Source organism: Monodon monoceros, unplaced genomic scaffold (genome assembly GCF_005190385.1).
Source record: "Monodon monoceros isolate NGI ecotype Baffin Bay Population unplaced genomic scaffold, NGI_Narwhal_1 Super_Scaffold_11, whole genome shotgun sequence".
Taxonomy (NCBI): domain Eukaryota; kingdom Metazoa; phylum Chordata; class Mammalia; order Artiodactyla; family Monodontidae; genus Monodon; species Monodon monoceros.
In genome coordinates, this window is record NW_021703767.1 from 48,831,364 (window position 1) to 48,855,361 (window position 23,998).

At 37.8% G+C, this 23,998-nt stretch overlaps 1 protein-coding gene and 1 pseudogene across 24 annotated transcripts in view; one reads left to right on the forward strand and one right to left on the reverse strand.

Annotated features, from left to right (window-relative positions):
• Nucleotides 1-23,998, reverse strand: part of SENP7 (SUMO specific peptidase 7) — a 170,844-nt gene that overhangs the window by 101,929 nt on the left and 44,917 nt on the right. For 18 of the 24 annotated variants that reach the window (XM_029213805.1, XM_029213804.1, XM_029213817.1 and 15 more), the window contains one exon: nt 21,802-21,900. The exons of 4 other annotated variants lie outside the window; for them this stretch is intronic. In XM_029213805.1, coding sequence (XP_029069638.1) covers nt 21,802-21,900 — 99 coding nt within the window. Of the gene's footprint in view, nt 1-21,801; nt 21,901-22,036; nt 22,202-23,998 lie in introns of those variants that run through there. 2 more of the 24 variants (XM_029213812.1, XM_029213819.1) reach the window with 2 other exon arrangements.
• On the forward strand, nt 8,417-8,959 carry LOC114890416 (annotated as a pseudogene).

The window sequence follows — 23,998 nt, forward strand, 5'->3', positions numbered from 1 at the left end:
CCTGCTCGCCGCAACTAGAGAAAGCCCACGTGCAGCAACGAAGTCCCAACGCAACCAAAAAAAAACAAATTATTTTTTTTAAGAAGTCTACAAATAACAAATGCTGGAGAGGGTGTGGAGAAAAGGGAACCCTCTTAACACTATTGGTGGGAATGTAAATTGGTGTGGCCACTATGGATAACACTATGAAGGTTCCTTAAAAAACTAAAAATAGAGTTGCCATATGATTAGCAATCCCTCTCCTGGGCATATATCCAGAGAAAACTGTAATTCAAAAAAATACATGCACTCCAATGTTCACAGCAACACTATTTACAATGGCCAAGACATGGAAGCAACCTAAATGTCTATTGACAGATGAATGGATAAAGAAGGTGTGTGTGTGTATGTGTCTGTGTGTGTGTACATATATATATATATATATATATATATATATATATATATAGTGGAATATTACTCAGCCATGAAAAAGAATAATGCCATTTGCAGCAACATGGATAGACGCAGAGATTATATTAAGTGAAGTAAGTCAGAAAGAGAAAGACAAATACCATATATCATTTATATGTGGAATCTAAAATATGACACAAATGAACTTACTTATGAAACAGAAACAGACTCAGAGATATAGAAAACAAACTTATGGTTACCAAAGAGGAAAGGGGGTAGAGGAGGGATAAATTAGGAGTTTGGGATTAGCAGAAACAAACTAATACATATAAAATAAACAACAGGGTCCTACTGTATAGCACAGACAACTATATTCAATATCCTGTAATAAACCATAATGGAAAAGAACATGTATACATATGTATAACTGAATCACTTTTCTGTACACCTGAAACTAACACAACAATGTAAATCAACTATAGCTAAAATATACTGTCTTCCTCAAAGAGATATTTGTACACCTATGTTCATAGCAGCATTTTTCACAATAGCTACAAGGTGGAAACAACTCAAGTGTCCCATCAATAATAACACCAATAATAATGAAATGTGTCATATACATACAATGAAATATTACTCAGCCTTAAAAAGGAAATTCTGACACACGCTACAACACGCTAATACATGGAAACTAACCAGAGAATGAAGGAAAATAAAGCAGAAAAATACATTACAAATGAAAGAACAAGATAAAACCTCAGAAAAAAACACCTTACTGACTGGAAATAAGTGATCTACCTGATAAATAGTTCAAAAAATTAGTCATGAACTTTGACAACTATGAGATAATAAAAAATATTTATATTGGTCTCTGGCCCCAGTTCCTACACAGAGCTCCTAAAACCCTTGTAATTCCCTTGGTGATAGGAACATCTTTTGCTATAATATCTGGTTTTTAACCCCAATCCCTGACACAGGGCTCCTAAAACCCTCACAATTTCCTGGGTGATAGATTTGCCTTTTGTATTAATGAAGCGACTCTGGGTGAGATCCTGGATGGCTCCTGGATAGGGGCTAGTCACCAGAAAGACCAAGCCAATATTACAAGCTTGGAATTCTCATCTTTGCCCCACCATTCTCTAGAGAGGGGAGAGGGACTGGAAACAGAATTAATTATCGGTCTTCCCTATGTGAGCAAATCTCCATTACAATCTCAAAAATATTATATGAGGTTCAAAGAGCTTTGAGGTTGCTAAACACATCCATATACCCAGAAGGTGACACACCCCAACTCCACAGGGACAGAAGCTCCTGCACTCAGGACCCTACCAGACCTTGCCCTATGTATCTATTCATTTGGCTATTCATCTGTATCCTTTATCATGTCCTTAAATAAACTGGTAAATGTAAATAAGTGTTTCTCTGAGTTCTGTGAACTGCTCTAGCATAAATTAATCAAACCTGAGGAGAGAGTCATGGGAATCTCAGATTTATAGCCAGCTGGTCAGAAGCACAGGTGACAACCTGGAATTGTGATTGTCATCTGAAGTGGGGTGGGAGCAGTCTTGGGACTGAGCCCACAACCTGTGAGATCTGAAACCATCTCCAGGTAGATAGTGTCGGAATTGAGATAAATTGTAGGACACCCAGCTCATGTCCCAGAGGATTGCTTGGTGGGGGAAAACCCACAAACATATGGTGTGAGAAGTGTTGTGAAAATGATAGTAGTATGAGAGTAAAGGAGAAACATGGGAGGAAGATGCGTTTTTCCCAACGCAATGACATTAGGTTAAGTGAAATAAGCCAGTAACAAAAAGACAAATACTCTATGATTCAAGTTATAGGAAGTATCTAGAGTTCACAGAGATAGAAAACAGTAGAATTTTGGTTGCCAGAGTATGGGAGAGGGGGAAATGGAGAGTTATTGTTTAATGGGTAAAGTGTTGTGGTTTTGCAAGATGTAAAGAATTCTGGAGATAAACGGTGGTGATGGTTGCACAACAATGCAAATATACTAAATGCCAGTGAACTGTACCATTAAAAATGGTTAAGATGATAAATTTTATGCTATGTGTGTTTTACCATAATTGGAAATACATTTTAAAAAGTAAAAAAAAAAAATTTAAGTAATGAAAAGCAAAATAAAACACTGTCTTAACCATGATAGCCCTCAATAAACACTGTCATTTTTATTCTCCAGGCATTATTATCTCATTATCACCACAGCCCTACATGGTATAAAACTTATCACTTTATAAGTGGGAAGTGAAGCTCAGAGAATAAACTTCACCAGTTAACCCAAGTCTGCCTGACATAAAAGCCTATGCTCCTTCCAATGCTGTAATTCTAAATTACACAAATTCTCAGAAATCCTTCCTATCAAGATATCAACCTAAACACATTGTCACTCCCATTTCACTACAAAATGTAAATGTATCAATATAACTAGATTAAAAATACATTTTTCCTCCATTTTCAGTATCACTCTTAGTTCTGCCTCTTACTTCTGACCTGGACTCTTGCAATGTTCTCCTAATGGGATTCCCTGCAAATGGTCTCTTCTCCCCCCCAGTCCAGCAGCCACTCCGTCAAGAAAGTCAAATCTTTCAAAAATGCAAATCTGATGTCATTCTCTTGTTTAAATTCCTAAGTATTCCCCACTACCTAAGGAGGAAAAAAAAAAAAACTGAGTTCTCTTTCTCACTTCTGCTTCCTATGAATCTTCTTCTATTCCGACAACACTAAACTATATGTAGTTCCCTGAAAGTGCATGCCATTCAGATCCTTTGACATCTTCCTGTACATGTTTCCTCTTACTAGAATGTGCTTTGCTCTCCCCAATTCTCCTTGTCCATTAAGTCCCAGATCAACACCACCTATGAAGCCTTCCTCACTCTCTAGAAAAGTAAATCAGTATCTCTGCTCTAACACTATTTTACATACCTCTATTACTGATAAGAGTTCTCACAATGAATTACATTATTTGTTTACATCAAACTGCAACCAGGACTGGGAATAATTTAGCTCACAAGCTAGACTCTCAGAACTACTGGTTAACTAGTTTTCCACAACTGTTTCACTAATCTCACAGTAAATGCAGCTTTCACATTTTTTGTTACCAATTTTTTTTCTACCCTACTAATAATGTTGTAATTAGGTTTTACCTATATTTGCAAAATGATGAGTACTAGTCTTTGAGTCTCATATTCTGTACAGAAAAGAAACATAATTCCCACCAAAGAGGGGGGAAAAGAATGAGAACTTTTAAACTATTACAAAAAATGAAACAAACACAATGAGACAAAATGAAGATATCTTTAATAGGAGAGGAGGGGAATTGATTAAAATTTTATTAACTCTAAATAACAGTAAGATGTTTCAATGCCCATCTCCAATCCTACCACAGCCAAGGGTAATCTGGAGTGTATCTATAGACATTATCAAAGGAAAACAAAAATTCACTTAGACTTTGATAAATTGTTTCTTATATTTAATATCACACTACAATGTTTTTTCTTTCCAAAGTTGGATTAGAATTGCAGCCTGGATAATAATTTGTATTTTTCAGAGATACAATTTTTCACTTAGTCTATGAACCTATATACATGCTATCGCTGAAAAAAAATCAGATAACAAAGAATTCTCCCACAATCTGATTATGAATGAGAATTTATTCATATACATATTTTGAAAGCTATCTGATCACAAATAGGAAGGCTGAAATAGTATGAATAGTTGTAATTTAAATATGAAAAAACTTATAGAAGAATAAAAGACTTTGCTTAGAGACAAGACCAAATCATTTAGTTACCTGATTTTGAAGCTCTCATTCTAGCAGGGACATCAAAATAAAATACTATGATAATTAAAACCAAATGTTCAATAGGAACTTGACTAAAATTTTTCTTGGACAAATCAACTCTACACCCATTCTAAGTGGTGCAGTGTTCACAGTCTCAACTGAGTACTTCCTTACATACTAAAAATGAACCAAATCTGCAACCCGAAGAAAATATCAGCTTTGCTTACAACTACTTATCCATGTCACAGCCTACTGTAATAAAGATGGATGATGACTTTCCAACCAATTGAGATTATTGGTCAGGATTTAACTTTTATATCAGAATTTCAATTCTACTGACTCTTCATCTAATTTCCAAATTAGCAACATGTAATGTCAACAGTGAAAACACTTATCAGAAAACATAAGCTGAAATTATTTGGTAACCAACATCTACTGAACAGCTGGATAAATTGGTGAGGTGCAGGGAGAGAGGCTATCTGGGGAATCCTGTATTCTCTTCAACAAGTTTTCCCTGATGGTAACACCTTGCATAACTGCACAGCAATATCATCACCAGGAAAGTGACATTGAAACAATCCATGACCTTATTAAGATTTCACCTGTTTTACATGTACATACTTGTGTGTGTGTGTTTGTATGCGTGCATTTAGTCCTAGGCGATTTTATCACATGTGCTCATCTCTGTGACTACAACCAAACTCAAGATATAGAACAGCTGTGTCGTAAAGATCCTTTCTGCTACCCTTTTATAAACACATCTGCCACCCTCCCCTTCCACTAACCCCCTACCCTACAGTATCAAATCATTTAGTTACCTAATTTTGAAGCTCTCATTCTAGCAGGGATTTCCTAGAGTTTTCACAGACATTCAAATGAACATTTAAGAAGAAAATAAAGTGAATTCTACACAACCTATTCCATTAACTAGAAATAAACAATTCCCAATTCAATCTATAAAGCAAACATTATACTGATACCAAATCAATATAATGACAGTACAAGAAAACTAAAGACCAATATCCCTGATAAGTACAGACAAAAATACTCAACAAAAATCAGCAGATCAAAACCAGCAATATATAAAAAGAACAATACAGCATGACTAATTAGGGCTTATCCTAGGACAGAACGGTGGTTTAATATTTGAAAATCAAATCAATCTACGATTTAAAAAAGAAAAAAGGCCCTACTCTACATTGTATACAATAAACTCACTTAAATATAAAGACACAAACAGATTAAAAGTAAAGGGATGAAGAAAGATACACCATTCTAAGAGATCAAAAGACAGAGTAGCTATATTAATTTCAGACTGAGATTTCAGAGGAAAAAACAGTATCAAATTTGGGGATACAGGGATAAAGAGGAATATTACATAATGATAGAGTGGTCAATTTGCCAAAAGAACATAATAATCCTTAATGTATATATGCCCAACACCAAAATACATAAGGCAAAAACTGATAGAATATTGATACAAGGACAAATAGACATATCTACAATTATAGTTGAAGACTTCAACATCCCTCTATCAGAAACAGATCCAGCAGGCAGAAAATCAGTAAGGAAATAATTGAACTGAAAAACACCATCAGTCAACTAAATCTAATTAACATTTATAGAATACTTCATCTAAAACAGAAGAATACACATTCTTCTCAAGCACACATGCTTAGAGGGAAATTTATAGCATTGAATGCATGTATTAAAAAAGGAGACAATTCTAAAATCAATAATGCAAACTTCCAGCTTTGGAAATTAAAAAAAGAAGGGCAAATTTATTCCAAAGTAAGCAGAAGAAAAGAAATAAATAAATAAAAGAGCAGAAATCAATGAAATTGAAAAAAAAATTAATGAAATTGAAAACAAGAAATCAACAGAGAAAATCAACCAAATCAAAGGTTGGTTCTTTGAAAAAAATCAATAAAATGGATAAACCTCTACCCAGGTTAACTAAGAAAAAAAACAGAAGAGACAGATTACTAATATCAAAAACGAAAGAGGGGCAATCAGTACTGGTCCAATGGACATTATATAGAAATAATACAGAAATGCTATGAACAACTCAATGCCCACAAATGTGAAAACTTAGATGAAAATGGACGAATATCTTGAAAGATACAATTGATCAAAACTTATGTAATCTGAATAGGCCCATATCTATTAAAGATATTGAATCAATTGAATCAATATTTAATACCTTCCAAAACAGAAAGGACTAGGCCCAGTTTGGTTCATCAGTGAATTCTACCAAACATTTAAGGAATCAATTATACAAATTCTCTGTAATTTCTTTCACAAAATAGAAGTAGAGGAACACTTCCAAACTCATTCTATGAGGCCAGCCTTTTTCTATTTTTCCTTTTGTTTATTTATTTATTTATTTATTTGGCTGCATCAGGTCTTAGTTGCAGCATGCAGGATCTTTGTTGTTGGCATGTGGAATCCTTGGTTGCAGCGCACAGGTTCTTCGTTACAGCACGCAGGCTTCTCTCTAGTTGTGGTGCTCGGGCTCCAGAGTGTGCAGGCTCAGTAGTTGTGGTGCGTGGGCTCTCTAGTTGTGGCACACTGGCTCTAGAGCGCACGGGCTCAGTAGTTGCAGCGCATGGGCTTACTTGCCCCACGGCATACGGGATCTAGTTCCCTGACCAGGGATCAAAACCACGTCCCCTGCACTGGAAGGTAGATTCTTAACCACCAGACCACCAGGGAAGTCCCGAGGCCAGCCTTAATACCAAAACCAGAAAAATACATTACAAAAAAAGAAAACTACACAATATCTCTTATGAACATAGGTGCAAATATTCTCAACAGAATCAAATTCAACAAAGTATAAAAAGAATCATATATCATAAACAAGTGAGACTTATTTCAAATAAGCAATGATGGTTAGACATTTGAAAACTCCATTAATGTCAACAAGCCAAAGAAGAAATATGAAATGGTCATATCAATAGATGTGGAAAAAGCATCTGACAAAACCCAAAAGCCATTTATGATTTTTTTTAACTCTCAGAAAACTAGGAATAGAGGGGAATATTTTTAATTTGATTATCTACAACAAACCTACAGCCAACATCATACTTAATGGCGAGAAACCATATGCTTTGACGCTAAGATTGAGAACAAGCAAGAATGCTCCCTCTCATCACTCCTATTCAACCTCATACAGGAAGTCCTAGATAATGCAATGAGACAAGAAAAGGAAATAAAAGGGATACAGATTGGGAAGGAAAAAATAAAACCTTTATTTGAGATGACATAATTGTCTATGTAGGAAATCCCAGAGATGAATTTGAAAAAAAAGAAAAAAGAAAAAACGTCCTTGAACTAATAAGCAATTATAGCAACAGTGCAGGACAAGATGAATATACAAAAATTAATTGCTTTCTTACATGAAGGTAAAGAACTATTAAAATTTGAAATTAAAAACACAATACCACTTACATTGGCAATTTCTAACAAAACTAAACATACTCTTAACAAACAATCTAGCAACTGCACTCCTTAGTATTTACCCAAATAAGCTGGAAACTTCTGTCCACACAAAAATCTGCACATTAATGTTTAGTGCAGCTTTATTCATAATTGCGAAAACTTTAAAGTAACCAAGATGTCTTTCAATAGATGATAAAGAAACTGTGGTACACCCACATAATGGAGTATCATTCAGCAATAAAAACAAATGACATTGGGGGAGTCTGTGAATGTGTAGGGGCAGGGGATATATGGGACCTGTCTGTATTTTCTGCTCAATTTTGTTGTGAACCTAAAGTTACTCTAAAAAATAGTCTTTCTAAAAAAAAAAAAATTTTTTTTAAAGAACCGAGCTATCAAGCCACAAAAAGACACTTTGATAAAAATAAAAGCATACAGCTAAGTGAAAGAAGCCAATCTGAAAAGGCTGTATGATTCCAAGTATATGACAATATGATTTAAAAATATATATACGGGGACTTCCCTGATGGCACAGTCATTAAGAATCCACCTGCCAATGCAGGGGACACAGGTTCGAGCCCGGGTCCGGGAAGATCCCACGTGCCGCAGAGCAACAAAGCCCATGCGCCACAACTACTGAGCCTGTGCTCTACAGCCCACGAGCCACAACTACTGAGCCTGTGAGCCACAACTACTGAAGCCCGCGCACCTAGAGCCCATACTCACAAGAGAAGCCACCACAATGAGAAGCCCGCGCACCACAATGAAGAGTAGCCCCCGCTCGCCGCAGCTAAAAGAAAGCCCGAGCGCAGCAACGAAGACCCAACACAGCCAAAAATAAATAAATTAATAAAATTTTAAAACTATGGAGCTTTTCACGCAGATGGCGCCAAAGGCGAAGAAAGAAGCTCCTGCACCTCCCAAAGCCCAAGCAAAAGCAAAAGCTTTGAAGGCCAAGAAAGCACTGTTGAAAGCATCCACAGCCACAAAAAAAGAAGATCTGGATGTCACCCATCTTCCAACGGCCCAAAACACTGTAGCTCAAGAGGCAACACAAATATCCTCAGAAGAGCACCCCTAGAAGAAACAAGTTTGACCACTATGCCATCATCAAGTTCTCCCTCACCACCAAGTCAGCCATGAAGAAAATAGAAAACAACAACACACTGGTGTTCATTGTGGATGGCAAGGCCAACAAACACCAAATTAAACAGGCTGTGAAGAAGCTCTGACGTTGACATGGCCTGATGGAAAGAAGAAGGCATATGTTCTACTGGCTCCTGACTATGATGCGTTGGAGTAGCCAACAGAATTGGGATCGTCTAAACTGAGTCCAGCTAGCTAATTCAAAATATAAAAGTTTTCATTGTAAATAAAAAAACTATAGAGATATTAAAAAGATCAGTGGAGCACAAGAAATTTTTTTTTTTTTTTTTTGCGGTACGCGGGCCTCTCACTGTTGTGGCCTCTCCCGTTGCAGAGCACAGGCTCTGGACGCGCAGGCTCAGCAGCCATGGCTCACGGGTCCAGCCACTCCGCGGCATGTGGGATCTTCCCGGACTGGGGCACGAACCCGTGTCCCCTGCATCGGCAGGCGGACTCTCAACCACTGCGCCACCAGGGAAGCCCAAGAAATTTTTAGAACAGTGAAATTATTCTGAATTACACTGTAATAGTGGATACATGTCATCACACATTTCTCAAAACACATAGAATATACTATACAAAAAGTGAACCCTAATATAAACTACGGACTTCAGTTAATAATATAACAGAGGTGTTCCAGTTCACAATGATGATGTAGGTAGTGTCCTGAATTCACTTCCTCCCATCGACACACCAAATCTACAGCTACATACAGAACTCCCTCTGAAAGAAATCCAGAAACTAGCTGAGCAACTCTTATCACACAAATGAGAAAAAACCCACATCAAAACTGGTAGGAGAGGGCTTCCCTGGTTGTGCAGTGGTTGAGAGTCCGCCTGCCGATGCAGGGGACACGGGTTCGTGCCCCGGTCCGGGAAGATCCCACATGCCGCGGAGCGGCTAGGCCCATGAGCCATGGCCGCTGAACCTGCGCGTCTGGAGCCTGTGCTCCGCAACGGGAGAGGCCACAGCAGTGAGAGGCCCGCGTACCGCAAAAGGGGGGAAAAAAAAAAACTGGTAGGAGAGGCTGAGACATAATCTCTCCATAAACACCATCCCCAGCAGATCAGAACACAGCCAGAAAGGAACTCACAACTCCCAGCTTTTTCCTAGGGAGCAATGGGTTTGCACCCCACATTTAGCGCCCCAACTTTTAAGATTGTCACCAAGGAGATAGGCCCCCAAAACATTTAGCTTTAAAAGGCAACAGAACTTGCATCTAAATATAAGACCCATAAGGCTTTGGCATACTAAGACACAGTTCTTAAAAGGCTCACATGGATTCACCATGGCTAACCCTCCAAGACCCAGAATAGAGGCAGCAGACTAAAATGCACCCAGTCTTTCTATAAAAGAGGCCTATTTGTTTATCTCAAAACCTGCAGTATGAAGGGCAGGCTTCTAATTTAATACGCATCCCAGGTCCAACTGCAACACTCTCCAGAGACCACGGAGGCAGGTAGGCACCATCTCTGAGCTCTCCTTCTACCTCCAGGTTGCCCTTAACTCCCAAAAAGGAGCTTATGCACAAGACTGGCACACCACTTTTTGCAGCTGCTGCCCAGGGGATACCCCTTAATCACCTGGCTCTGGTGGCCAATGGGGCATATGCTTGTAGGTCCCACAGGACTAAACCTAAGAGCAGAACAGTTTTTAACCAGCTATCCCCCCAGGTTACAGCACAGAGCAAACAAACAGAAACACCTGTCTGCCAGTCTTACTCTGAAAGAGGTATAGCTGTGTACTTTTTTTTTTTCAGCTGCGTTGGGTCTTTGTTGCTGCACACGGGCTTTTTTCTCTAGTTGCAGCGAGCAGGGGCTTCTCCTTGTTGCAGTGCATGGGCTTCTCACTGCAGTGGCTTCTCTTTGTTGAGCATGGGCTCAGTAGTTGTGGCTCGCGGGCTCCAGAGTGCAGGCTCAGGAGTTGTGGTGCACAGGCCTAGCTGCTCCACGGCATGTGGGATCCTCCGGGACCAGGGCTCGAACCTGTGTCCCCTGCATTGGCAGGCGGATTCTTAACTACTGTGCCACCAGGGAAGTCCCTAGCTATGTACTTTAAAAGCTGCTGCCTGGGGGACTGGCTTCCAATCAGCCTGCATCTAGGTGCTAAGATCCTCTCCCTTGGGATACGGACAGGTCTTGTCACACTCAACTACTGGAAGCCACTATAAACAAAGAAGACTGCTTGGACAATCACAGAGGTCTAAGAAACAACCAAGAGTTAGGACAGGATTAAAGGATAAGGTTCAGGTCCTATATAAGATCAGTCTTTCAAGACTGAGAGAGGTGGCTGTTTTATCTAATACATGGAAACTAACCAGAGAATGAAGGAAAATAAAGCAGAAAAATACATTACAAATGAAAGAACAAGATAAAACCTCAGAAAAAAACACCTTACTGACTGGAAATAAGTGATCTACCTGATAAATAGTTTAAAAAATTAGTCATAAAGATGCTCACCAAAGTCAAAAGACCAATGCGTAAACAAAATGAAAATTTCAACAAAAAGAAAGAAAATATAAGTAAGTACCAAACAAATCACAAAACTGAAGAATATTAATGATTGAACTGAAAAATTCAAGAGAGAGATCAACAGTAAACTAGATGACGTGAAAGAAAGGATCAGTGAACTCGAAGACAGGGCAGTAGAATTCATCCAATCAAAGGATCAAAAAAAGAATAAAAAGAGTGAGCATATACTAAGGGACTTGTAAGACAACATAAAGGAGAACAATATTCACATAATAGGAGTACCAAAAAGAGAAGGGGGGGTAGAAAACTTATTTAAAGAAATACTGGTTGAGGGCTTCCCTGGTGACACAGTGGTTGAGAGTCCGCCTGCCGATGCAGGGGACATGGGTTCGTGCCCCGGTCTGGGAAGATCTCACATGCCACGGAGCGGCTAGGCCCGTGAGCCATGGTCGCTGAGCCTGCGCGTCCGGAGCCTGTGCTCCACAACGGGAGAGGCCCGCGTACCGCAAAAAAAAAAAAAAAAAGCATCTTGATTAGTTGCTAATAAAACTCTTTAAAAAAAAAAAAAAGGAAAAGAAATACTGGTTGAAAATTTCCCTAACCTGCGGAAGGAAACCAACATCCACAGTCAGGAAGCCCAGAAAGTTCCAAATTAGATGCATCTATAGAGAGCCACACCAAGGCACATTATAATTAAATTGTAAAACGTTAAAGACGAGGAGACAATCTAAAAAGCAACAAGAGGGCTTCCCTGGTGGTGCAGTGGTTGAGAGCCCGCCTGCCGATGCAGGGGACGCGGGTTCGTGCCCCGGTCCGGGAAGATCCCGCATGCCGCGGAGCGGCTGGGCCCGTGAGCCATGGCCGCTGAGCCTGCGCGTCCCGAGCCTGTGCTCCGCAACGAGAGAGGCCACAACAGTGAGAGGCCCGCATACCGTAAAAAAATAAATAAATAAATAAATAAATAAAAAATAAATAAAAAGCAACAAGAGAAAAAACAACTTCTTATATACAAGGGAACCCCCATAAGACTATCAGCAGATTTTTCAGCAGAAACTGTACAGGCCAGAAGGGAGTGTCTCAATATATTCAAAGTGCTGAAAGAAAAAAAAACTGCCAACCAAGGACACTCTACCCAGCAAAGTTGTCCTCCAGGACTGAAGGAGAGATAAAGAGCTCCAGACAAGCAAAAGGTAAAGTTCCAGAGAAGCACCACTAGACCTGCCACACATGAAATGTTGAAGGGTTTTCCTTAAGCCAAAAAAGGAACTAATTAGTTACAAGAAAACATATGAAAGTATAAATCAGAGTGGAAATAAGTGACTAGAGAGTGAAGTGATAACAGGAAAGATCAATGAAACTAAGCTGTTTTTTGAAAAGATAACCCAAAAATGGCCTTTAGCTAGGCACAACAAGCAAAAAGGAGAGAGAACTCACAAAACAAAAACATCAAAAATTAGAGGAGATATTACTACTGATCACAGAACTATAAAAGATCATAAGAGACTACTATGAATTATATGCCAACAAATTGGACAACCTATAAGAAATGAATAAATTTCTAGAAACATAACCTACTAAGACTGAATCATGAAGAAAGAGAAAATATGAACAGAACAATTACTAGTAACAAGACTGAATCAGTAATCAAAAACCTCCCAACAAACAGAAGTCCAGGACCAGATGGAGTCCGTGGTGAAGCCTATCAAACATTTAGAGAAGAATTATTACTAATCCTTCTCAAACTCTTCCAAAAAACAGAGGAGGAGGAAACACTCCCGAACTCATTTTATGAGGCCATCATTACCCTAATACCAAAACCAGACAAGGACACTACAAGAGAATTACAGGCCAATATCCTTGATGAACACAGATGCAAAAATCCTCAACAAAATACTAGCAAACTAAATTCAACAATACATTAAAAGGTTCACACATCATGAACAAGTCAGATTTATTCCAGGGATTCAAAAATGCTTCAACATCCACAAATCAATCTATGTGATACATCACATTCATCAAATGAATGATGAAATCATATCATATCAATAGACACAGAAAAAGCATTTGGCAAAATTCAACATCCATTCACCATAAAAACTCTCAACAAGGCAGGTATAGAGGGAATGTACCTCAATTATGTATGACAGGACACGTATAACAGGCCCACATCTCATGTCATACTCAACAGTAAAAAGCTGAAAGCTTTTCCTCTGAGATCAGGAACAAAACAAAGATGGCCATGCTCACCACTTTTATTCAACAGAGTACTAGAAGTCCTAGCCAGAGCAATTAGGCAAGAAAAAGAAATAAAAAGTATCCAAATTCGAAAAAAAGTAAAACTGTCTCTATTTGCAGATGACAAGATATCATACATAGAAAACCCTAAAGATCACACCAAAAAAACTGTTACAACTAATCAACGAATTCAGTACAGTTGCAAGATACAAAATCAACATACAAAAAAACAATTGCATTTCTACACACTTACAATAAACTACCTGAAAGAGAAATTAAGAAAGCAGTCCCATTTACAACTGCAGTAAAAAGAATAAAATATCTAGGAATAAACAACCCATACACTGAAAACTGTAAGACACTGATGAAAGAAATTGAAGAGATACAAATAAATGGCAACATATGCCATACTCATGGACAGGAAGAATTAATAATGATAAAATGGCCATACTACCCAAAGCAACTTACAGATTCATGCAATCCCTATCAACATTCCAACAGTATTTTTCACAGAAATGGAAAAAAACAATCTTAAAATTTGTTTGGAACCACAAAAGACCCTGAATAGCCAAAGCAATTTTAAGAAGAACAAAGTTGAAGACACCACACGCCCTGATTTCAAACTACATTACAAAGCTATAGTAATCAAAACAGTATGGTACTGCCATAAAAACACAAAAATAGATCAACTGAACAGACTAGAGAGCCCAGAAATAAATCTACACATATATGGTCAATTAATTTATGATAAATAACACTAGAATATACAGTTGGGAAAAGAGAGTCTCTTCAATAAATTATGCTGGGAACACTGAACAGCCATATGCAAAAGAATGAAACAGGATGACTATCTTACACCATACACAAAAATCAATTCAAAATGGACTGACTGACTTGAACATAAAACCTGAAACTATAGAACTCCTAAAAGATAACATAAAGGGTAAGTGCCTTGATATCAGTGTCTTAACAATGATTTTTTGGATTTGAGACCTAGGCAAAGGCAATAAAAACAAAATAAACAAGTGAGACTACATCAACCTAGAAATGTCTGCACAGCAAAGGAAACCATCAACAATATGAAAAACCAATCTACAGAATTGGAGAAATTATTTCTGAAACATATAACTGACAGGAGGCTAACATCCAAAATATATAAAGAACTCATACAACTCAATAGCAAAAACAAAAGATCTAATTTAAAAATCGACAGATCTGAATAGAAATTTTTCCAAAGAAGACATACATATGGCCAACAGGTACATGAAAAGGGGCTCAACATCACTAAACACCATGGAAATGCAAATCAAAACCACAATGAACTACCTCCTCACACCTGGTAGAATGGCCATTATCAAAAAGACAAGACATAAAAAGAGGATGTAAGGATGAGGAGAGGGACTTCCCTGGTGGTCCAGTGGTTAAGAATCCACCTTCTGGGACTTCCCTGGTGGCGCAGTGGTTAAGAATCCGCCTGCTAATGCAGGGGACATGAATTCAATCACTGGTCCAGGAAGATCCCACATGCCGCGGAGCAACTAAGCCCGTGCGCCACAACTACTGACTCTGCACTCTAGAGCCCACGAGCCACAACTACTGCAGCCCGGGTGCCTAGAGCCCATGCTCCGCAACAATAGAAGCCACCACAATGAGAAACCTGCCCACTGCAACAATGAGTAGCCCCTGCTAGCCACAACTAGAGAAAAAAGCCCGCACGCAGCAATGAAGACCCAATGCAGCCATAAATAAATAAATATATAAATTTATAAATTTATTTTAAAAAAAGAATCCACCTTCCAATGCAGGGAACGCAGGTTCAATCCCTGGTCAGGGAGCTAAGATCCTACATGCTGCAGGACAGCTAAGCCTGTGCACCGCAACTAATGAGCACGCATGCTCTGGAACCCGCGTGCCACAAGAGAGCCCATGTGCTACAACTACTGAGCCCGCGTGCTCTAGAGCCCATGCACCACAACTAGAGAAGCCCATGTGCTGCAACAGAAGATCCCGCGTGCCACAACTAAGACCTGACACAGCCAAATAAATAAATATTTAAAAAGAAAAAAAAGGATGAGGAGAAAATGGAACCCTCGTGCACTGCTTGCAGGAATGTAAACTGGTAGAGACATTATGGAAAATACTATGGAGGTTCCTCAAAAAAATTTTTAAAAACCACCATATGATTCAGCAATTCCATTTCCACTTCTGGGTATTTTTCCTTAGAAAACAAAATCACTACCTGAAAAAAAAATTATCGACAACTCCATGTTCACTGCAATATTATTTACAATAGCCAGGATGTGTAAACAATCTAAGTGTCCATCAATGGATGAATGGATAAACAAAATGTGGTATGTGTACATATATATATACACACACATATATACACACACACACACACACACTTTAATGGAATGTTATTCAACCATAAAAAAAGAAGGAACTCTTGCCATTAGCAATAACATGGGTAGACTGTCAGGGCATCATACTACGTGAAATAAGTCAAACAGAGAAAAACAAATACTGTACGATCTCACTTACATGTGGAATTTTTTTTGAATCTTAATTCATTGATACAGAGAATAGATTTGTGGTTGCCAGAGGCAGGGGTTGAGAGCTGGAGGAAATGAGTGAAGGTGGCCAAAAGGTACAAATTTCCAGTTATAAGTCCTGGGGACATAATGTACAGCATGGCGAATTAGTTAACAAAGCTATACTATACATTTGAAACCTGCTAAGAGAGTAGATCTTAAAAGTCTCATCATAAGAAAAAAAAACTGTAACTATGTATGGTAATGTATGTTAACTAAACTTACTGTGGCAATAATTTCTCAAGTTAAATATGTATCAATCATTATGGCTTTCAGAGATGGTGAAGCTGGGGAGCTCCCAGCTGGGAGAAGGACATCAGATCTCACTGTCCTCCCAGTCTTTCAACCCTCCTCCAAAGCCCCTAGATAAAATGGCTCGATCCCCAAAATAAATAAATAAATAAATATCATCATGTTGTACACCTAAAACTAATACAGTGTTACATGTCAATTACATCTCAATATTAAAAATATGTATCAGTATTTGGCTCACCAACTGTAACAAATGTACCACATTAATGAAAGATGTTAATAATAAGGGAACTGTGTGTGAGCATAGGGAAGGGCAGAATGAATATATGGGTACTGTTTGTACTATCCCTTCAATTTTTTGGTAAACCTGAAACAACTCTAAAAAATAGTCTATTATTTTAAAAAATAAGCAAACTGACAGCACCAAGTATTGGTAAAGTTACAGAGCATCCAGAAGTCCCATACATTGCTTGTGGGAATGTAAAATGGTATTCTGGAAATCAGTTTGGCAGTTAAACATACACTTACATATGATTCAGGAATCCCACGCCTAGATATTTTCCCTAGAGAAATTTAAAAACTTCTGCTCACAAAAAAGACCTGTATACAAATATGTATAGCATCTTTATTCCTAACTGCCAAACACTGGAAACAACCCATATGTCCTTCAGTGGTTAATGTGGGAATGGTTAAACAAACTATTGATATATACAACATCGATGAATCTCAATGTCATTATACTACATGAAAAAGCCACTCTCAAAACATTAAAAAATTACATACTCCATGATTGCATTCATGTGACATTCTGGAAAATACAGAACTACAGGTAGAGAAAACAACAATGTTACCATGGGTTAGGGATGGGGATAGGGAGTAACTACAAAGGGGACAGCACCAGGGAATTTTTTGGAGTGATAGAACTGTACGGTATCTTCACTGTGATGATAGTCATATGAGTCTATACAGATCTTGTAACTCATAGGACTGTACACCAAGAAAAAAAACGATAAATAAATACAAGTACACACACACACACACACACACACACACACACACCCCTCTATAACGGTGGTGGCTGCAAAAATGTATACCTTTGTCAAAATTCAGAGAACACTTAAAATGGATTAATTTAATTATATGTAAATTAATTGCCAATAAAATATATTTTTAAAAGGGCAAAAAATTTGAACAGACACTTCACAAAAAAAGAAAACATACAACAGCTAATCAACATATGAAAATATTTTAACACCATTAGTCACCAGGGCAAAGCAAATTAAAACCAATTAAAAACAATCCCAAAAGTCCATCAACAGAAGAATTAGATTAATAAATTGTGTTATACTCATATAACAGAATATTACTTAGCAGTAAAAAGAAACAAACTGGGCTTTCCTGGCGGCACAGTGGTTAAGAATCTTCCTGCCAATGCAGGGGTCATGAGTTCGAGCCTGGTCCGGGCACCACTACTACTGAGCCTGCACTCTAGAGCCCACAAGCCACAACTACTGAGCCCACATGCCACAACTACTGAAGCCCGCGTGCCTAGAGTCTGCAACAAGAGAAGCCACCATGATGAGAAGCCCACGCACCACAACAAAGAGTACCCCCCGCTCACAGCAACTGCTGATAGACAGAAAACAGGAATGAGTTTCAACAACGTTTTACTAAGCAAAAGAAGGCAAACACAAAAGAGTATACACTATACGAGTAGGCAAAACTATCTTACAGATATAGAAATCAGAAAATTGGTTGTCAGGAACAGGGTGGGAATAGGGACAGCGGGCAAAGAGAAGATACAATGGTAAGGGGCATAAGGAAACTTTCAAGGCTCACGACAATGCTCTATTTCACTGAGATATTGGTTGCCTATGTTACATTAGTCAAAGCTCATCCAATTATATACCTAAGATCTGTGCAGCCTGCTTTATATAATTGTATCTCAGTTGATATCAAAAATAAACAAGTAAGTTAAAATTCTGCTGAAGATAGCATAATCTGAAGATTATGGAGAGTGGTATTTATCCCTTTTTATTTCATTGAAACCTACAGCGTGTGGGAGAAACAACAAAGCAAGATTTTGGTACTGCCTCAAACCCTACAAACTATGAAGCACACTTAACAAATACCGTTAAGTCTAAAGCAACATGGGAGCAAGGTAAAGCTGACACATTTGCCACTTCAAATCTCAAACAGGATGTAGATTTCCCAAAAGTTAAGTATCACTATCCTAAGGAACACGTGCAACTAGAGTGGGAAACTCGTCATAGGAAAAGAAAATATGTCTCTGAGGAGGCCTTGTTTCACTCAGTGGGTAGAGAGAAATAGTAGAAAATAAGCCATTACTTCTCAGGAAAAGGAGACTGCTGAAATGAAAAGGAGTTAAGGAAAGATTATATAACATAGAGTTATGTTATATAACTACATTATATAACATAACATAGTTAAGGCAGATTATATAACATAGAGACTTAATACCTGAAGAGCTCTCTGGGGACTTCCCTGGTGGCACAGTGGTTAACAATCCGACTGCCAATGCAGGGGACATGGGTTCAAGCCTGGTCCGGGAAGGTCCCACATGCCACAGAGCAACTACTAAGTCCGTGTGCAACAACTACTGAGCCTGCGCTCTAGAGCCCACAAACCACAACTACTGAGCCCTCATGCCACAACTATTGAAGTCCACATGCCTAGAGCCTGTGCTCCGCAACAAGAAAAGCCACTGCAGTGAGAAGCACACGCACCGCAACGAAGAGTAGCCCCCACTCACCGCAACTGGAGAAAGCCCGCGCGTAGCAACGAAGACCCAACGCAGCCAAAAATAAATAAATAAAATAAATAAATTTATTTCTTAAAAAAGAGCTCTCTGGTGATCCACATCTGCCTCTTGAAGGCCAAATACTAAAGAAAGATTATATGACCCAAGGGTAAAGGAAAAAACACATTTAGTAAGACACCCCTTAAGAAAACAAACCCAACAAAAAGCATCCATCTACTTCCAAGAGGCTGTGTGTGTGTGGGTATTTAAAATGATATATATATCTTATTTTTACTCCATTCAGTATTCTAAAACATAAAGTAAAATATATAAATGCAGAGATAAAATTTTCTTAAAATAATGTATGTTGGGGACTTCCCTGGTGGTCCAGTGGTTAAGAATCTGCCTTCCAATGCAGGGAAAGCAGGTTCAATCCCTGGTCCAGGAACTAAGATCCCACATGCCATGGGGCAAGTAAGCCTATGCGCTGCAACCACTGAGCCACGTGCCACAACCAGAGAGCCCACAGACCACAACAAAAGATCCCCAAAACTGAGATCCAATGCAACCAAAAATAAATAAATTTTTTAAAAAAAGCTTAAAAAAATAATGTATTTTTTTCTTCTACTGGCAACAATTTTACTGCCTGATAATATCCAGTAATAGTAAACCTGTAGAAATACGGGAGCTCTCACTGGTGGCAATATAAATTGGTGCAAATCTTCTGTGAGACAATTCTGCAATATTCAATAAAATGTAATGTACAAACTTCCTTAGACCCAGTAATCCCACTCAAAAATGGTTCCCTGTTTACAAAAAATGAAGGTCTTGCAATATTGTTTCTTTCAGCAAAACTCTAGAAACCACCAAATTGTCTAATATCAGTGCACTAAGTGAATAAATTATTGTATATAGTATATTTTTGGAGTATTGCAAAGCCAAGAAAAAACAAATAAAAGAGATATATCTAAATATGTTAAAATAGAAGAAAAAATTAACAATATTACTAATATTACTATGTATTTCATGATCCCTCTTAAGCAATGATCAAAAAATAATAGAGTCATATGGGGGCAATATGCTTTCTTTTCCTTGAAAGGAATGAAAAAAAACTGTCAGCAGTGACTGCATTTAGGAAATAGTCCCATTTGTTGTTTCCATTTTTTGTACCTTGTATAAAAAGCAAATGCATTATTTAATTATTAAATTTTTAAATAATGTTAGGGAATTCCTTGGTGGTCTAGTGGTTAGGACTCCGTGCTTTCACTGCTGAGGGCATGGGATCAATCCCTAGTCAGGGAACTAAGATCCTGCAAGCCATGCAGTACGGCCAAAATAAATAAATATATAAATGTTAAAGCAACTAATACTAACAACAAATCTTTCCTCTGAGAACAAGTTATAGTAAATGGTTAATTTTTCTTGTCTGTAACATAAACACATACATTCAAGGTGACTTAAAGTCTGTTATCCTAAAATTCTCCTGTTGTGATCTGAACTGTCTCTGCCAAAATTCATATGTTGACATCCTAACCTTTAACATGACTGTATGTGGAGATAGGGCCTTTACATAGGTAATAAAGTTTAAATGAGGTCATAAGGGTGGGACCCTAATCCTATAAGACTAGTGTCCTTATAAGAAGAGGAAGAAACTCCACGGATGTGGGTGCACAGAAAAGAGGCCATATGAGGACAAAGCAAGAAGATAGCCATCTGTAAGCCAAGGAGAGAGGCCTTAGTGAAATGAACCCTGCCAGCACCTTGATTTTGGACTTCCAGCCTCCAGACCTGTGAGAAAATAACTTTGTTGTTTAAGCCATCTGACCTGTGGTCTTTCGTTATGTTAGCCCTAGTAGACTAATATGTATATCCTCAAATGGAGAATTAGAAAATCTTAGAAAAATTCTATTTTTAAAACCTTGACCATGAGTTGTGCCAGTCAAGAAAAAACAAAAAAACTTACAAAGTGATATCTTAAGCTTTATTCATGAGAACTCTATAGTAATACTTAATAGTGATAAAATTACTCCAGATTTATAATCAGGATACGTTTTAAGATATAGTTGTGTCGGGCTGGGATGAATTGAGAGATTGAGATTGACATCTGGGTCAATCTATTTCATACGCCACTGCGTATGAAATAGATAACTAGTGAGGACATGCTGTATAGCACAGGGAACTCTACTCGGTGCTCTGTGGTGACCTGGATGGAAGGAAATCCAAAAGGGAGGGGATATGTGTATACATATGGCTGGTTCACTCTGCTGTGCAGCAGGAGCTAGCACAATATTGTAAAGCAACCGCATCCCAATAAAAAATAAATATTTTAAAAATATATATATATATACACACACACATATAGTTGTGTCACCCTTTAAGATGTACCCTCTCAAACTTACAAAACACAGAAAAAGAGCAAAGGATTCTAATAGGCTTAATATTCTCATAAATTTTAAATATAATATATATTACAACAATGAGATTTAAATTCATGAAGGAAACAACCATGCATAATAAGATGTTCTTAGATTTAAATTGAAAAAGACCCTAACCTCAAAGCATCACTTCAACATTTGCCAGAAATAAATTTAAAACCTGCAATTAGAAAACAAAAAAAAAGGACATATAAGAAAATTAAAATTCAGCTTTATTAAATTATTTTAAACATACCAAGTAACACCACATACTTAAAAGGAAATAGTTTTTATTTACCCCCTGCAAAGAAAGATCCCAGCGTTCTGAGCTTCTGAGTTTGGACAGTGGTGACTTAACACAAACATCCTCTGGTTTTGCATTTAACATCTTTTTTATCTGAAACCAGAATGAGAAAATAACCAGTTTAACTGAAATATAAATAAGAGCTGAATGAGCTAACAGAACCATTATATTACTTGCATTAATATTTTGGTATTAGTTTTAAAGAGTTTTAATTAAATTCAGTGCTTACTTTATAGGTAGTCGAATATAATTTTATAAAAAGCCTCTCTCATTCAGTAAAAAAGTAGATAAATGAAGTATCACAATAACGGTTTTTTTTTTAACATCCTTATTGCAGGATAGTTGCTTTATATTCTTGTGTTAGTTTCTGCTATAAAACAAAGAAAATCAGCTATACGTATACATATATCCCCATATCCCCTCCCTCTTGTGTCTCCCTCCCACGCTCCCTATCCCACCCCTCTAGGTGGTCACAAAGCACCGAGCTGGTCTCCCTGTGCTATGCGGTTGCTTCTGACTAGCTGTCTATTTTACATTTGGTAGTGTATATACGTCAATGCCACTCTCTCACTTCGTCCCAGCTTACACTTCCCCCTCCCTGTGTCCCCAAATCCATTCTCTACGTCTGTGTCTTTTTTCCTTTCCTGGCCCTAGGTTCTTCAGAACCTTCTTCTTTTAAACTTTCTATATATGTGTGTTAGCATACGGTATTTGTTTTTCTCTTTCTGACATACTTCACTCTCTATGACAGACTCTAGGTCCATCCACCTCACTACAAATAACTCAGTTTTGTTTCTTTTTATGGCCAAGTGTTATTCTATTGTATATATGTGCCACATCTTCTTTATCCATTCATCTGTCGATGGACACTTAGGTTGCTTCCATGTCCTGGCTATTGTAAATAGAGCTATAATGAACATTGTGGTACATGACTCTTTTTGAATTATGGTTTTCTCAGGGTATATGCCCAGTAGTGGAATTGCTGGGTCATATGGTAGTTCTATTTTTAGTTTTTTAAGGAACCTCCATACTGTTCTCCATAGTGGCTGTATCAATTTACATTCCCACCAACATTGCAGGAGGATTCCCTTTTCTCCACACCCTCTCCAGCTTTTATTGTTTGTAGATTTTTTGATGATAGCCATTCTGACTGGTGTGAGGTGATACCTCATAGTAGTTTAGATTTGCATTTCTCTAATAATTAGTGATGTTAAGCACCCTTTCATGTGTTTGTTGACCATCTGTACACATTCTAAGGAGAAATGTGTATTTAGCTCTTCTGCCCATTTTTGGATTGCATTGTTTGTTTTTTTGATATTGAGCTGCATGGGCTGCTTGTATATTTTGAAGATTAATCCTTTGTCAGTTGCTACGTTTGCAAATATTTTCTTCCATTATGAGGGTTGTCTTTTCGTCTTATGGTTTCCTTTGCTGTGCAAAAGCTTTTAAGTTTCATTAGATCCCATTTGTTTATTTTTGTTTTTATTCCCATTACACTAGGCAGTGGGTCAAAAAGGATCTTGCTGTGATTTATGTCATAGAGTGTTCTGTTTTCCTCTAAGAGTTTTAAAGTGTCTGGCCTTACATTTAGGTCTTTAATCAATTTTTGGTTTATTTTTGTGTATGGTGTTAGGGAGTGTTCTAATTTCATTCTTTTATATGTAGCTGTCCAGTTTTCCCAGCACCACTTATTGAAGAGGTTGTCTTTTCTCCACTGTATATTCTTGACTCCTTTATCAAAGATAAGGTGACCATATGTGTGTGGATTTATCTCTGGGCTTTCTATCCTGTTCCACTGATTTATATTTCTGTTTTTCTGCCAGTACCATACTGTCTTAATTACTGTAGCTCTGTAGTATACTCTGAAGGCAGGGAGCCTGATTCCTCCAGCTCCATTTTTCTTTCTCAAGATTCCTTTGGCTATTAGGAGTCTTTTGTGTTTTAATAGAAATTGTGAAATTTTTTGCTCTAGTTCTGTGAAAAATGCCAGTGGTAGTTTGATAGGGATTGCACTGAATCTGTAAATTGCTTTGGGTAGTATAGTCATTTTCACAATGTTGATTAGTCCAATCCAAGAACATGACATCTCTCCATCTGTTCACATCGTCTTTAATTTCTTTCATCAGTGTCTTATAGTATTCTGCATACAGATCTTTTTTCTCCTTAGGTAGGTATATTCTTAGGTATTTTA